The 17,074-nt window shown below is 48.7% G+C and overlaps 1 protein-coding gene across 1 annotated transcript; it reads right to left on the bottom strand.

Annotated features, from left to right (window-relative positions):
* Positions 1-5,667: 5,667 nt before the first annotated feature.
* On the bottom strand, positions 5,668-7,269 carry cyp1b1 (cytochrome P450, family 1, subfamily B, polypeptide 1). Its single transcript, XM_068741002.1, has 2 exons — positions 6,344-7,269; positions 5,668-6,238 (listed from the first exon to the last, which is right to left on the bottom strand). Exons 1-2 carry the CDS (start codon positions 7,267-7,269, stop codon positions 5,668-5,670), a joined length of 1,497 nt encoding a protein of 498 aa, XP_068597103.1.
* Positions 7,270-17,074: the final 9,805 nt, after the last annotated feature.

Below are 17,074 nucleotides of genomic sequence, written 5' to 3'. Positions count from 1 at the left end.
GCCTCCAATAGACTATTGGATCTTGTGAGACAGTAAACGGGGCTTCCGGATCAGAGGGGCCAAACCTGTTCTAGCTTGCTGCTCCGGAACGGGACAAAATTCAACTACAACTGTAACATACATGAAACTAGAATGAACTATGAGTGTTCACACCAAATGTGAAGTCTCTAGCTACAAAAATGAGGTTTTAATGCAGATTTTAGAACGGAAATGAGCTCTCAGATCCGGATTGTGATCCGGATCCGGACGAAATTAGTCATGGTCATAGACCTTTAAGGAGTACTTATGTCTGATTTTTTTTCAGATCCATACCGCCATATGTTTTGAAAAAATGAAGACAAATGTTAAAAAGTGCCCTATCTTGTAATGTTAAAGAATCATTAAAATAATTCTAGAATCTGGATCCAGATCCGGATCGAAGCCATTCTCGGGGAGGACCGAGCCACGGACAGAACCTTGCTTGTGTAAAAATTTCAAGTCGATTGGGATGCTAGTTTTTGAGTTATGTGAGCAGACAGACAAACAAACAAACAGACCCAATTGCAATACCCTCGCCTTCCCTTTGGCGAGGGTAATTACTCAATTGATGCAAAATAACAATAAATTAAAAAAGACAACGTAGGTGGACAAAAAAAGGGGGGGGGGGGGGGTTTGATCCGGAGAGAGTCGTGATGACTATCTCCGTTTCTGTCCCCCTGAAAGGTGTATTTTTAGGGCCGTTTTGAAGGAGGCCAAAGAGGTGCATGTTTTGAGGGCGGGAGTCAAACCGTTCCGCCCTTGGGGGGCAGTATTGTAAAAAGATGATTTATCCATGTTAGTCCTATAGGAGGGGGTAATCAGGTTGTTGTTTGAGCTCCCTCTAGTGTTGTGGCTGTGGGTGTCACTAAATCTGTGGAGGTGTTTATTCAGGTATGCAGGGATTGAGGGGACTGAGGGCAGAGCTGCATTGACTATTTTAAATGCCAAACCCATTTTGAGTTGTTTAACCCTGTCTTCTACCCTGAGCCATTTTAGGCTAGCAAAATGTCCAGGAAGAAGGTGGGTCATGGGCCCCAGATTGAGGAGTAGCCAAATCAGTTTGTTTTGGGAGGTTTGGAGCCTGGTTTTCAGGGACACTTTGATGTTTGAATACCAGGAGGTGCTAGCATAGTCAAAGAGGGGCTGAACGAGGGCTCCAGCAAGCGTCCGGAGACAAAAGCAGACATTCTGCCCAAAAACCTTGTTCTTTGATTGACTTTTTTGATCACCTTGGTTGCCATACTATCGCCAGACAGGTATTTGTCAAGAACACAGCCTGTTTGGCTTGGCTGGACAGTAGATGAGAAAAGACGTCACCTTTCTGTTGAAAAAGCAGAAATTTGTTAATTCTTGTTAGAATGTGTGATCTTTTAGCGACTTTTTGTCCCGTTATTTTACATTGAAGTCGTCACAAAGCTGCTGCAGTTGGGAATTTTTTCATTTTGCACTACCAGAAAGAAAAACTAAAACTCTGGACACCTCATGGGATTTTGTCATAACAGGGGGTTCAATGGCAACTGAAGACGGGGAGAAAAAAGAAGAGAGTCTAAACCAGGGGTGTCCCGGAACCGGGCCGCAAGGAGGTTCTGTCAGGCCCGCAGGATGAATTTTGGAAAAAAATTAAATATATATTTAAATTACAGTAAATGCTTTTCCAGAATTATCTGCTAGGGGGCGCATTGTTTTGGTCAGAGTAGAAGACACACATCACTGAGACAGACCAAACAGCACATGGTAGCTGACTTTGTGGGAGATCCTGCTCATGTCCCCTGCCTGAGAGACGTGTGTGAAACGGGACAAAGACCAGACTGAGAGACGTTTCAGGTATTTGGTGAACCTGAGACAGAACTTCCTGTTTCTGCTCACCTTTCACAGGTAAAGCTTCTGATGTGTCGACATCCAGCTAGAAATAATTGATCTGCAATGTGACGCAGATCTGAAGGGCAGATTAGCCTCCGTAGGGCTGGACCCATTTGATCAGTATCTATTGATCTATTGCAGGAACCCCAAACGAGCAGCCCTGCTGCAAAGAACTGTGCACGTTTGGGGCGACCTACCTTTGAGAACACATTCAGTCAGTCATCATTTCATTTCATTTTCTAACCGCCTATTCCGCTTTCGGGTCGCGGGCCAAGCCGGAGCCAATCCCAGCAGTCAATGGGCGAGAGGCGGGGTACACCCTGGACAAGCCGCCAGTCCATCGCAGGGCAACACAGAGACAGACAACCAGCCACACACACACTCACACCTACGGACAATTTAGTGTCACCAATCAGCCTAGGCTGCATGTTTTTGGCGGTGGGAGGGAGCCGGAGAGCCCGGAGAGAACCCACGCAGACACGGGGAGAACATGCAAACCCCTCACAGAATGGCCACAAGCCAGAGACGAACCTGCGACCATCTCGCTGTGAGGCAACAGTGCTTACCACTGCGCCACCGAGCCGCCCATTTAGTCAGTAATGATCAATAAAACTAAAATGCGTTCAAGGCTCACACACAAGCACTTCAATGACATTCTGAGAGTGACACCTGATGCTGATGCACCTGTGCAGGTAAAAAGATGCCAAGTTTCAGGAACAAAACCAAAGCAGTGCAGACGAGACTAACGCCTTTAGATGCTGCCTGAGACACTGTTTGCTCTCCACGTTCGTATGAATCACAGGAAAAGGAGGCACTTCTTCCGGAGCCCGTATTCCCTGCTCTGCTCCTCCCGTCGATTTCAGGGATTTCCATCTCACAATGTAATGTTTACGTAGCATTTCACCACGGGTTAGATTAACTCAATTGGACACCACCTCAAATGTCTCGTCTAGAGCTGCTTTATCCGCTTTGCAGGTTACGGGACAATTTGGAGCCATCGATTCACCTCAGCTGCTTGTTTTTGGGGGAAACCGGAGAAACCCCACACAGACACGGAGAGAACATACAAACTCCACACAGAAGGCATCAAACCGAGAACCTTCTTGTTGGGAGGCGACAGCACTTCCAGATACAGACCACCAGATGCTGGTGCTTGTTGTCTGCCAGATGTCCTGACCTCCCCGGAGTCCACCAGTGTCCGTGCGGTATCTGAGGGACCTTTGCTTTGCTGATGTCTGTCATTAAAACTCGTCCACCTGAAGCAGGAGCATCAATAAAGATCCTCTGCCGTTCCTCTCATGTCTGTTGACGGTCTCTCCGCTGCGGCTCATTGTTTCGGTGGAGCGCTGTTTTCTCTGTGACCTGTAAAACGTGAGAATGGAGCACAGCCAGGCGGATCTGGAGTCACCTGGTGCAGCTCCATCTGCGTTCGGCACGCACTCACGGAAGTGGGCTGAACTTCCTGTCAGGCGAGAAACGGGCTCTTCCTGCTCGCTGCCACCTGACATGGCAGCGAGCCCAGAGTTCAGGCAGATTGTTTACTGACTTCAAAGAGACAAATGATTACTAATATAACTTCTATTAGTTTAGTTAGTGTCTGCTTAATATGCAATATCTATCATCTATCCATCTATCTATCTATCATCCATTGATTGAAAGTACAACACAAGTGCTCTCCGGACGCTTGCTGCAGCACTCGTTCAGCCCCTCTTTGACTATGCTAGCACCTCCTGGTATTCCAACATCAAAATGTCCCTGAAAACCAGGCTCCAAACTTCCCAAAACAAACTGATTCGGCTACTCCTCAATCTGGGGCCCATGACCCACCTACTTCCTGGACATTTTGCTAGCCTAAAATGGCTCAGGGTAGAAGACAGGGTTAAACAACTCAAAATGGGATTGGCATTTAAAATAGTCAATGCAGCTCTGCCCTCAGTCCCCTCAATCCCTGCATACCTGAATAAACACCTCCACAGATTTAGTGACACCCACAGCCACACCACTAGAGGGAGCTCAAACAACAACCTGATTACACCCTCCTGTAGGACAAACATGGGTAAATCATCTTTTCACAATAGGCGGCTCGGTGGCGCAGTGGTAAGCACTGTTGCCTCACAGCGAGATGGTAGCAGGTTCGTCTCCAGCTCGTGGCCATTCTGTGAGGAGTTTGCATGTTCTGCGTGGGTTCTCTCCGGGTTCTCCCCGTGTCTGCATGGGTTCTCTCCGGGTTCTCCGGCTTCCTCCCACCTCCAGAAACATGCAGCCTAGGCTGATTGGTGACGCTGAATTGCCCGTAGGTGTGAGTGTGTGTGTGGCTGGTTGTCTGTCTCTGTGTTGCCCTGCGATGGACTGGCGGCTTGTCCAGGGTGTCCCCTGCCTCTCGCCCATTGACTGCTGGGATTGGCTCCAGCTTGACCCGCGACCCGATAGCGGAATAAGCGGTTAGAAAATGAATGAAAAAAAATCTTTTTACAATACTGCCCCCCAGGGGTGGAACTGTTTGACTCCTGCCCTCAAAACATGCACCTCTTTAGCCTCCTTCAAAACGGCCCTAAAAATACACCTTTTAGGGGGACAGAAACGGAGATAGTCATCACGACTCTCTCCGGATCAACCCCCCCCCCCCCCCCCCCTTTTTTTTGTCCGCCTACGTTGCACATATTAACTGCCTTAGTAATTTATTGTAATTTATGTAATTTATTGTCATTCATTGTCGTTCTGCATCAGTGGTGTAATTTATTTTAGATTTATTGTTAGTTTGCATCGGCGGTGTAAAATCATTTTATTTTTGTTTTTCTAATGTTACTTTGCATCAATTGAGTTATGAATATTGGTTTTATTTTTATTTGTATTGTCAAATTTGTATTGTTAATTGTGGATGATTTATGTACGAAGGACTTTCAACGGAAACAAGCCCGCAAGGGCTTTTTAGAAATGCTCCTCTTAGACAGGATGCTTGACTTTATTTGTACTGTAATACATGCTACTGTGTGACTGTACTTGTACTCTAACATTCTATCTAATAAATATATTCATTCATTCACACACAGATAACCGGCGCAGACACTGGAGAACCCGCGTAGACACGGAGCGCACCCCCGCAGACACACAGATAACGGGCGCAGACTCGAGAGAACCCGCGCAGACATGGAGAGAACCCACGCAGACACGGAGAGAACCCACGCAGACACGGAGAGAACCCACGCAGACACGGAGAGCAGACATGATGGACGGCTTTGAGACAGTGTCTCTGAGCTAAAGACAGGCGGAGCTAGAAGTGGAGGAGATGAAGATGCCGAGGTTCTTCTTGGGAGTGACCAGATTGGACAGGATTAGAGATGAGACAATAAGAAGGACAGTGAAGGATAGGTTGGTTTAATTAATAGTCTGTTGGGTCTTGCTGCCATTCTGATATTAAATATGAACAAAATGAACAAACAGCAATGAGCGGTGGTGAAATACAATTTGGGAACATCTGGGATTTTGGAGATACTTTTCTTAAGATAAGAAAATGTTACTTGAAAGAATGACAGCTCTACACGTTTAATGAGTTCAACTTTTCACTCATGAGATTCCTCCTAACGTCCATCCCAAACTCCTCCCCTTTAATGAGGCAGCGCAGCATGCTAACGTCACGCGTTGGGCTGGGCTTCCATGTCTCGAGCTCAGCACATGCAACAATGGTTCCCAATAACACTGAAAAATATGTCAGTCGTTGATAAGTGGTAGAAAGTTAACCTGAGGTCTCAAAATGTCCCGTCCACAGGCGTGAGCAGACGGACGCTCCCCTCAGTGGAGCTCCCTGGTGGCTGCTTCCAGCAGCGTCATATCATCACGCAGAGACACGGCGATGTAGTAGGCCCAAGGCTTCAGAGTAAGACCATAGTTGTAGTCCAGTTTGGGTGGCCTGGATGGGTCCACGGTGATGTGGCACTGGTGGCTGATCAGGGACGTGAAGAGGAAGAGGTGCAGTTTGGACAGGTCTTCCCCGATGCACCGCCGCTTCCCCAGAGAGAAGATGGCCACGTTACTGGCGGCGTCCTTGTTCAGGGCTCCGTCCTGATCCAGAAAACGATCTGGGTCAAAGAGCTCTGGCGTGGACCACATGGCTGGGTCATGGTTAACGGACCACTGGTTGATGAAGATGACGGTGTCCTTGGGAACGGTGTAGCCCATGATGGACGTGTCTGTGGTGGTGGAGTGGGGGATGGTGAGCGGGACAAAGCTGGTGTATCGCATCACCTCATGGATGAACGCCATGACGTACGGCAGCTCCGCCTGATCCTCGATGGAGGGGAGCCGGCTGCGTGTCACCACCCGATCCACCTCCCGCTGGAGACGCGCCTGCACCTCGGGATACCTGCAGTCACAGGTGAGACCCGGCCTGGCTCACATCGACACTGCGTGTGTGTATATGTACCGTGTACGTGTATATACGTGTGTATATATGAGTGAGGCTGCTTACCTGACCATTATGAGGATGATCCACTGCAGGGCAGTAGACAGAGTGTCTTGACTTGCTCCAAACACGTCCCCCACCGCAGGCGACACGTAGTCCTTGTGGAACACCTGCCCCGTCTTGTCACTCAGGTGCTCCAGCGCCGCGATGACGCCGTCCGTCAGGTCCCTGATGGTGCTGGACCGGAACGAGGCTCTGTGTTCAGCTACCTTACCCCGGATGAAGTCGCTGAACTCCAGGTTGAGCCTCCGGAAGTTGTCGGACATGGTTTTGATGGGGTTTGGGAAGCCCTGGAGCCAGGGCATCACGTCCACCACGCTCCCCGCCCCCACCGTCTGGGTGAACTGATCGTTCCTGCCCACAACCTGCTGGAACTCCTCGTCGTCGTACAGGTAGCGCCTCCCGAAGCACACCGCGCTCATGACGTTGGCCGTGGACACCACCAGATAGGTCAGGGGCTGGAAATACTTCTGCGCCCCCGTTTCGCGCACGAACACCTCCAGCAGCTCTTTGATCTCGCAGAGGATGTGGCGCTCGAAAGACTTCTTGGTCTGCAGGTTCCCGGTGGAGAACATGCGCACGGCGGACTGGGCCATCTTCCGGTGCGTCTTCCACCAGTCCGAGCTGGTGTTGAACGCGATGCTGTCCCCGTTCCCCACGACGCGGAACGAGGGGAAGTCCGGCCTGCCGGCGAAGTCCCGCCCCTGCTTGACCAGCGCCTGCTTGATGGAGTCCCCGTTCAGGACCACCACGGACCGGCAGCCCAGCTTGATTTGGAACACGCTCCCGTATTTCCTCTCCAGGCGCTCAAAGTACAAGTGCGGCGCGTTCCCCATCTGCGCGGCGTTCCCGACGACCGGCCAGGCGATCGGTCCCGGCGGGCGGCGGGTCGACCCCCGCCGGAGCCACCGCCACAGGTGGAGGGAGAGCATGAGCAGGACGCACGCCAGGGACAGCGTTCTGAGGGTTAGCGCGGGGAGCGCCTCCATGGTGGAGATCCCGGAGAGGCGCGCAGGGGTGATGATGAGAGGCGCATTAATGGCGCAAAGTGTTTGCGTTTAGACATAAGTCGGGTGAAAAGGACAAATAAAAACGAACGAAGCTTCCTGAAGACTTTAAATCCCAGCGGGCAGATCCAAAGCGGTCCCGACCCCGCCGCGTCTGCGCCGCCGTGCCCGCGCCGTGCCCGCGCCGCGCCCGCGCCGCGCCACAGTGGGCAGGTTTGATGTGGAGGGTGTGACCCACGGCTCATCCCTCCCTCTGAAGGCAACATGTTGCAGCTGAGCACAGGTTTAACCTCAGCTCAGGTGCTCCTCGTCATTTCTGCTGAGTCAGCCAGCGGGCGCATCCGATCCGAGCCGATCCGATCCGGTCCGATCCCGGTCCGATCCGGTTCGATCCGATCAGCTGCGTGGTGGACTCGGATCATGAGGATGAGGATGACACCTCATTGTGTCTGTGGGGCTGATTCCCAACCGTTCTCACCTGCCTCACAACCATAACACAGGTCATGACGTCATTTATCTACAGGTAAACAACAAGTCATGACGTCATTTATCTACAGGTAAACAACAAGCCCTGCAGACCTGAAGACCTATTGTTATTATTCTATCTTTACATTCCAATTACTTTTGAATGTCCTCAACATTGAGAAGAGGAAGTTTAAAAATGAAATCGGAATACCCAGAATGCAGCAGGACAATAGTTCGGCCTTCGTTTAGCTGAGAGCACTGAGAACTTCTCCTCCTCTAACTCACCTCCTACCTGTGGAGCGTAAGAACTTCTCCTTCTCCTCTAACTCACCTCCTACCTGTGGAGCGTAAGAACTTCTCCTTCTCCTCTAACTCACCTCCTACCTGTGGAGCGTAAGAACTTCTCCTTCTCCTCTAACTCACCTCCTACCTGTGGAGCGTAAGAACTTCTCCTTCTCCTTCTCCTCACCCACCAACCCGGCACAAGGGAGAAACTGCTATTGCTACATTAGCTCCTGCTAGCCGCACTACCCACAAGGCTGCATTCTCTTCTCTTCTCTTCTGTTTGAGGTGAAGTTGGGTGACCCAGCTTCAGCACCGCGGACAGCGGCTCCCACGAACCCGCTGATGACCCTCCGCTGCTTCTCTGAGCCGCAGTGACAGACTAAGAATAAGACTCTCAAAGGAGGCATAGTTTAATTTAGGTTTAGGCTTAATCTGGAGCTCCGAGTCATAGATGGCTCCGACTCCACCTCCTCGGCCGGCGTCTCCAGAAATGTGAGAGTTAACATAACTGGGAGGCGTGGCTTCATTTAAGCTGAAATAAACTTCAGGACCCAGCCGGGTTTCAGTCAAACAGAAAATTTGGGCGGGTGGTTGTGGGGGGCGTGGTGTTGGGTGCTGGTGGGACGCCGGGCCGGCCCGCTGTGCCCCGTGCCGCTGCGCTGGCCTTGGTTTCGTCGGCTGTGTTGGTGTAGATCGCTCCCGGGTCCTGGGCTGGTTCTTCTGCGTGTGGCTCTGGGGGGGCCCCGGGGGTCGCTCCCGGTTCCTGGGCTGGTTCTTCTGCGTGTGGCTCTGGGGGGGCCCCGGGGGTCGCTCCCGGGCCCTGGGCTGTTTCTTCTGCGTGTGGCTCTGGGGGGCCCCGGGGGTCGTTCTTGGGTTGCTGTGGCTGCTTGGGGTGATCTGGGGGCTCATGTTGCCATTGTTGGGTCCGGGGTGGCTGCCCCGTTCTTAGGTGGAGGTTTCACGCATGCCAGATCCACCACTCCAGCACCAATCAAAACTCGATCTGAGAGTTAACTCCGCCCACAGGTCTCTGAGTCAGTGGAGGTTGCTGGGTCAGTGTTTGTGACTCTCACTATGCTCTCCCTCTTCTTCCTCAGATCTCCTGAGAACTTGGTGATCCAGACTTTCCTCTAGAGACGAATGTGAACCTGGTGTATTGGGACAACTCTTGGTGATGATTGGATGAAGGGGTAGAATTAAGGAGCACAAATAAATCCATTGCACTCTCTCCTCAGAACACTGTGTATTTGTCACTTTGTGTTTGTCCATGTTGTGTGTTCACTGCGGTGTGCACAGCCCTCTACGGCGGTAAGCAGGTAATAAAATCAATAAAATAGGAATAGGCTAGGCTGCCAAGAGGGCAGGTGACGGTCACAATCACTATAAGAATAAAAAGCACAGAATCTAGCAGAGACTGACGTTGTGTACGTTGTTACTCTGGAGCACGAATGCAGGAAAAAGAAAAAAGGTATTGTTTCCCTGTTACTCTGGATTACTTCTGACTCTTATTACTACTTATTATTATTATTATTATTCGGATGAGCACCTCCTGCCTTCGGTAACGCTTACAGGCTGGAGGAACATGCACTTCCTCTTTGTATTTGGATTGGCTCCCACAGACAGACCGAGCATTCAACTGGCATGCTGCAACCGTTCCAGGAGAAAAACACTTTTCTTCAGGTTGATATTCCACACAAGAGATCAACATGAAAACATATTCGTCGCAGTTCGGGTTGTGGTTCGCTCCGTTCTCGTATATTCAGATGGATTTATGAATGGTTTGTGAAGCTTTTTGCCATTCATAAAAGTTTCTTCTGCTCTGTGTGTCTGTGTCATTGACAGGCCTTACAGTTTACATTCCTTTCTGTCAGCAGGTAGAGGTGCGTGTGTGCGTGTGTGTGTGTGTGTGTTAGGCTGAATAGAGCACACCAAACTGGATGGACTAGATTGTAGCAGCAGAAACACGCAATGCACGGCAGATTCTGACTTTGCACGCACACACCTTCGCATGCAAGGTTTGCTCTGCAGCCTAAAATCAACATGCTTCAAATAAAAATCGCAGCCAATGCAGAGAAGTGACTCTTAAGGTCAGCTATTAAAATGCATTTAAATTGCATTGGCTTGTGTAAATGAGCTGCCATTGATTCACGGAGTGATTTATGAAGAGCAGGACTTAGCCTGCTCAGTAACCGGGAGCAGCTGAGGGTGTTCAGGGTGAGAGGAGCTTTTCGTGCCTTATTGTTACAGCCCTCACGTGTGTGGCTCTGCCCCGTCTTCTCACGGAAACCTCAAACAGGGAGGGGAGGTTTTGCAGCTCACTGCAATATCTAACGAAGCATCTCTCAGAAGTAGCTATTAGCGTGTGTTACATCAGATAAATGGAACGCCTTAGGCGTACTCACCTGAGCGAGGCAGAGCAGCGGGTGAGACCAATGCTCACAGCGGGGGGGGGGGGAAATGGTCCAGGAAGGGCCGAGACGCTGCAGGCGTTCCTTCCAGCCGGTTACTAAAGCAGGTGATTCTAATCATCAACACCTCCTTAATGGTGAGATCGGCTGAAAGGAGACCTGGAGTGTCTCGGCCCTCCCTGGAACACTTTGGGCACCGCTGGCTTACAGGGAGCAGCCTTTACTTATTTACCTTATTCCAGCTATCATCTCGATCGATAAGAAATCAATACAGAGCAGTACACATTCAGCGGAACCTCGGTTCTCAAACTCCTCGGCCCGTGAACTCCACATTTACAAACACTTGTAAGGTTTTCTTTTGACTTGGGTGTACGGACGGACACCCGAAGGCACCACCTTCAGCTGTGCGTTGTCGCACGCCGTTCATCTTCCTGCTCTCTTCTTCTAACGCGTGTTCTTTGAGCCCTGCGGGTCGCGGCTGTCGCCGGGCGCTATACACCCGGAATGCACCGCCAGCGCATCGGCAGCGCATCGCCAGCGCATCCGCAGCGCATCGCCAGCGCATCGCCAGCGCATCGGCGGCGCACCGCCAGCGCATCGGCGGCGCATCGGCGGCGCATCGGCGGCGCATCGGCGGCGCATCGGCGGCGCATCGGCGGCGCATCGGCGGCGCATCGGCGGCGCATCGGCGGCGCATCGGCGGCGCATCGGCGGCGCATCGGCGGCGCATCGGCGGCGCATCGGCGGCGCATCGCCGGCGCATCGCCGGCGCATCGCCGGCGCACCGCCGGCGCATCGCCAGCGCATCGCACGCACAAACACCTACGGACAATTTGGGGTGATCAATTCACCAAAATAGCATGTTTTTGGAGGAAACCAGAGAAAAGCCACGCAGACTCGGGAGAAGATAAAAACGCCACACGAAAAGGAGTCGAACCTGTAACCTTTGGTGACAGTGCTACCCACTGCGCCACCTCGCCACCCTTATTTCTTGTGCTTTTCTTTCTTAAATTGACCCTCATTATGGCTCCCAATAAAGTTGACATTGCTACCGGGCGTGGAGCTGAGAAGCCGAAGTGTATTCACAGTCTTCCTCCTCTCCTCCACCTGCGTCTCACACTTTCAACAACAATGGTAAAGTGTACAATTATTTTAGTTTAGTATTTATATACATGGGCAATTCTACCAAATTGGTATTTGGCAAAAACCTTTACCATATTTATGTTAAGTTAAGTTAAGTTAGGTGAAGAAGATGAAGAGGACGAAGGCAGAGCAGAGGACAAAGTGGTGGAGGCTGAAGAATGAAGAGTGTTGAGTGTCTTTCAGGGAGAGGTGAGACAGACTCTGGGTGGACAAGAGAGACTTCCAGAAGACTGGAATACAACAGCTCAGGTGATCAGGGAGACAGGAAGGAGAGGAGATAAGGAGACCTGGTGGTGGAACCAGGAAGTGCAGAAGTGTAGACAGGAAAAGAGGTTAGCATGTTAGAGTGATGAAGAGTAGAGACAGGAAGGATGTTCAGCATGTTAGAGTGATGAAGAGTAGAGACAGGAAGGATGTTCAGCATGTTAGAGTGATGAAGAGTAGAGACAGGAAGGATGTTCAGCATGTTAGAGTGATGAAGAGTAGAGACAGGAAGGATGTTCAGCATGTTAGAGTGATGAAGAGTAGAGACAGGAAGGATGTTCAGCATGTTAGAGTGATGAAGAGTAGAGACAGGAAGGATGTTCAGCATGTTAGAGTGATGAAGAGTAGAGACAGGAAGGATGTTCAGCATGTTAGAGTGATGAAGAGTAGAGACAGGAAGGATGTTCAGCATGTTAGAGTGATGAAGAGTAGAGACAGGAAGGATGTTCAGCATGTTAGAGTGATGAAGAGTAGAGACAGGAAGGGTGTTCAGCATGTTAGAGTGATGAAGAGTAGAGACAGGAAGGATGTTCAGCATGTTAGAGTGATGAAGAGTAGAGACAGGAAGGATGTTCAGCATGTTAGAGTGATGAAGAGTAGAGACAGGAAGGATGTTCAGCATGTTAGAGTGATGAAGAGTAGAGAGGTCAAAGGTCAAACAGAGGTCAGTAGTGTGTAGGAAGATGGAAGAAGTATTTAGAGGAATTAATGAATGAGGAAGATGAGAGAGAACAAAGGGGAGTAGAGGAACCTGTTGTGGAACAGGAAGTGATGAAGATTAGCACGAGTGAAGCTAGAAAGGTGATGAAGGTGATGAAGAATGGGAAGGCAGTTGGACCGTAGGACGTACCTGTGCAGGTGTGGAAGTGTCTCGGAGAGGAAGCTGTAGAGTTTGCCATGGTGATGGAGAGACTAACAGATGAGGTGAGACAGGAAGCTCCTCTGAATATGATGTTTGCAGATGACATTGTGATCTGCAGGTAGAGGAGAATCTAGAGAAGTGGAGGTCTGCTCTAGAAAAGAGAGGGATGAAGGTGAGCAGCAGTAAAACAGAGTACATGTGTGTAAATGAGAAGGTCCCAGGGGGGACAGTGAAGCTACAAGGAAGAGACGTAAAGAAGGGAGAGGACTTCAGGTACCTCGGGTCAACAGAGCAGAGTGATGGAGAATCTTTATGTATTTATTTCATTTAAATAGGGTCAGTACAAATTAATGAACATATAAACATACGTAAATATGCCAGATCATAGCCAAAGGCTAATTTCTGTCTGTTGTCCCTCAACAGGTCCCTAAACAATAGGGAACATAAAACACAGGGTTACGAATCACAATACTGTTTGTATTGACACCACACAGTCATTTGTTACAGAAACCTCTGGTGTTCTTTATTGACTAGCCCCGCCTGGTGGTCACAGCTTATAATGACATCACAGCGTTACATATCCTGATATCTCCTCTTGTTGTTTTTTACAATAACACGACCTTCACACCAAACAAAGAAATTGACAAATGGCCAAACAGTTATCTCTCCTATATACTATGTATCTAGTGTATTGCTAAACTAACTACACAACCTGCTATTCTTCAACAAGCCTTTTTGGTCTACTTATTACACGACCACTAGCTGTGTATGACGTTAGAGGCGGAGTACTCACTTCAGGTTCATTGTGAGGACCAGCACAGGTAACTACACCTTGCTGAGTCACATTTTGATTATCTTACAACCTCAAACACGTTCGGTTCCCCCTGTACTTCTGTCCATCTGGTGTCTGAACTGCATACGATACACTGTGCGGATGTAGTAGTTCTGATTTGTACTGCACACGTCACAACTGCTCACCAAATCCGTTAATCAATAAAGCCAAATGTATAATCTCCCAACATGACCACATCCTGAGCTCCAAGTTTACCTTACTGCCCTCAGGCCGCCGCTTTATCGCCCCCTGTAGGAGAACTAACCGTTACTGTTAAACTCTTCTAAATATACATTATAATCATCATTACTGAGCATTGTCAACATACTGAGTGTCTTTATCTATTCCATTTTATTTATCTATTATGTTTGTGGATGTTTGGATGGTCTGCTAGGCTGCGTAACCTGAATTGCCCCTTGGGATAAATAAAGTTGTCTGAACTGAACTGAACTGAGACATGCCGGGTCAAAAGAGTACTTCTCTTGCTCTGCGCCTGCAGCTTTCAGTACCCGAGTGTCCCTCGTGAATGAGTAACAGCACGTCTGCTCTCAATGATGCAGGAACTATCAGCCTTTCTCCTTTAAAAAGAGAAAGTCGTTCCAATAAGCTTGAATCTCCTTCGGAACTTGACGTTTTGTTTCTGGCCTACCTTGTAGTACTGCTTCAAAAGGTTTGCTTAAGGTTGCATCTTTTCCCGTCTCCGTCTTAAACGGTTGTAACTTTTCATGAGACACCGGGAAGTTGGACATTACCATGTGCAGTTGCGCTACAATATCTTTGTCAGGTGAGTCTAACACAGGCAGATAAAGTCTGGATATATATATATATATATATATAGCATTTCTATACCTGGCTTATACTGCACATTCACTTGGCACTTTTGAAGTCTCAACAATAGTCTTTGTATTCTGGCTAAATTAGTCTAAATTATTTTGCTAAGTGCAGTTCTTGAACTCCATGATACATATTGGATCAATATTGGAGGCATTTTTAGAGAGAAACAGACAGTTTCCTGTATATTTAATTGAATACAGCAATTCTGAATGCGGGTTAAGGCTGATGTGAGAGTTTGAGCTGCTTCTTCAGATGTACATGTATAGATCACTGCATCATCAGCATATAACTGCATGTCCACACCCTTTCAAACATTTGGCATATCATTAATAAAGAGGGAAAATAAAATGGGCCCCAGGATCGATCCTTGGGGGACCCCTAGCGGACAATCCAAGCAAGAGGACTGCATTCCATTGACTAAAGTGGCTTGTTTCCTATTTGATAAGTACGACTTTATCCATTTAGAGCATATGTGTCAAACTCAAGGCCCGGGGGCCAAATCCGGCCCGCCACATCATTTTCTGTGGCCCACGAGAGCTGTGGTCAGACATTTGTTTTTGTAAAATGCTGCATTAGTTACTTATTTATTTATTTATTCATTAATTTATTTGATAGGGACAGTGCACATTAATGAACATCTATACAGACGTATCTAATAGATGTAAATATGCTGTATTTTAGCAAAAATGCTAATTTACATCCGCAGTTCCTCGGCAGAACAAGAGGTTAAATTAAAAACACAGCGCAGTACTAAAAGGTTTAGAGCTAGTGGTTACAGGCCTGGTTTACCTTCAACCACTGCTTGAGGTGAGTTTTGAAGGTTTGTAATGTGGGACGCTCTCTGATGGCGAGCGGAAGACTGTTCCAGATCTTACTGGCCTTTACAGAAAGAGCATTTTGTCCAAAGGCTGTTTTTCTGAGTGGGACCTCACAGTGCCCTCTAGAGGAAGACCTGGTCCTGGAACCGCTGAGAGCCCTTTTTTACATGTTCTGAGCAGCTTGCAGTTGTTGGTTTTACTGCAGTTCTGCCCCTCTCAACGGTCACAAAAGAGTTTAAAACAAAGTTGATATAATAACTAGTGTTGGGTATTTTTCTTAGTAGTTTATATAATCTCCCTTGACTTACTTACTTGGACTTAGTTCCTCCTGTTCCTATTGGAACATTGGGTGACGAGCCCCCCCCCCCCATGTGCTTCTTGCTCCATGCCAGGTGACCCCCATCTCACTTAGGTCTTCCTTGGCTGTCCGTCGCCACGTATTTTTTGGCCTCCCTCGCTTCCTCTTTCCCCCGCATTGCCACACTTGCTGGTCTCTCCCTTTGCAGCCGGAGTACATGTCCAGCCATTCTCCTTCTCCTGTCAGAGACTACGTCAGACAGTAAGGATTGATTATTGAGTTTTCGAGCATGTTCAGGGGGTCAAATTGCTGTTTAAACAGCAGAACAAAGAAAGAAAGAAGAAGAATGTCTGTATGTGTGCTGTTGAGTGTCGTGTGTGTGGGCGTGGGTGTGTTGGTCGCCCGACGGTTGACTCGCTGCGCTTGTCAACTCGTGTTTGTGGATGTCTGTGTGTGTGCGTGTGTGTTGTTGAGTGTCGGTGTGTGTGTGCGTGAGTGTGTTGGTCGTCCTCAACAGCATGGCAAAGTTGGATGCCGAGGGTTGACGAGCTGCGCTCGTCAACTTGTCGTCTTCTGCGTTGCAAAAGCAATAGCCCCTTACGCCTAGGATAGGCGCTCGGGCCTAATAAATGAGGAAAATAGTTCACGTTTGATAGATAAGATAAAGATACTCTTTATATATTATTGGCTATATTGAAATACATTTCTGACCAAGGACTACGAATCAATCAAAACAATAATTTTTGCTCGATGAAATGACCCAAACGGAGACTCGGCCTAATCTGCCACCGTATGTCTGGACCGCGCTTGTTCAGAATAAACTATGAATGGAAATGAGCAGACGACTTCATCACATCTCATTTTTGCCCCAACTTGAACTTAAGCCCCGGAATTTGGTAGAGATATTCAGTACCTACTGGACTCGTATGGGTTTGGGCCGGAGGACTGTTCGTAGGTCCTGGCCCATGACATCCTGGATCCATCCCTCATCAGCGTCTGCCTTCGTGTGGCATTGACCCCTCCCTGAGTGATGGAAGTAGAGATACGACTGTTACTCTTGATAGTTTCTTGGATAGTTTCACCCCCATTAACTTGCAGCAACTAAGTGTGGCTGTTGCCTCATCTAAACCGTGCACTTGTCTCCTAGACCCGGTCCCAACGAGTCTGCTTAAAGAAGTCTTCCCCTCAATTAGAATTTCTTTGCTAAATATAATTAATCTATCTTTACTCACAGGCTATGTACCCAAGTCTTTTAAAACAGCAGTCATTAAACCGCTTCTCAAAAAACCAACGTTGAATCCTGATGTCTCGGCTAACTATCGGCCAATTTCAAACCTTCCATTCCTGTCAAAGCTTCTAGAGAAAGCAGTTTCCAGTCAGCTGTGTGAATTCTTACAAGACAATCAGTTATTTGAGGTTTTCCAGTCGTGTTTCAGAGCTCATCATAGCACAGAGACAGCATTAGTTAAAGTCACCAATGACCTTTAATAGCGTCTGATAATGGACTTGTCTCTGCTTATT

This window comes from Brachionichthys hirsutus, chromosome 7 (assembly GCF_040956055.1).
Source record: "Brachionichthys hirsutus isolate HB-005 chromosome 7, CSIRO-AGI_Bhir_v1, whole genome shotgun sequence".
NCBI lineage: Eukaryota > Metazoa > Chordata > Actinopteri > Lophiiformes > Brachionichthyidae > Brachionichthys > Brachionichthys hirsutus.
Note: the sequence above shows the minus strand (reverse complement) of the source record. Positions and strands in the feature narration are given on the sequence as shown.

Coding starts and splice junctions, on each gene's coding strand:
- cyp1b1 (XM_068741002.1), bottom strand. CDS start 7,269: ATGCTCTCCCTCCACCTGTGGCGGTGGCTCCGGCGGGGGTCGACCCGC. Junction 6,239..6,343: donor ATCATCCTCATAATGGTCAG/GTAAGCAGCCTC, acceptor CTGTGACTGCAG/GTATCCCGAGGTGCAGGCGC.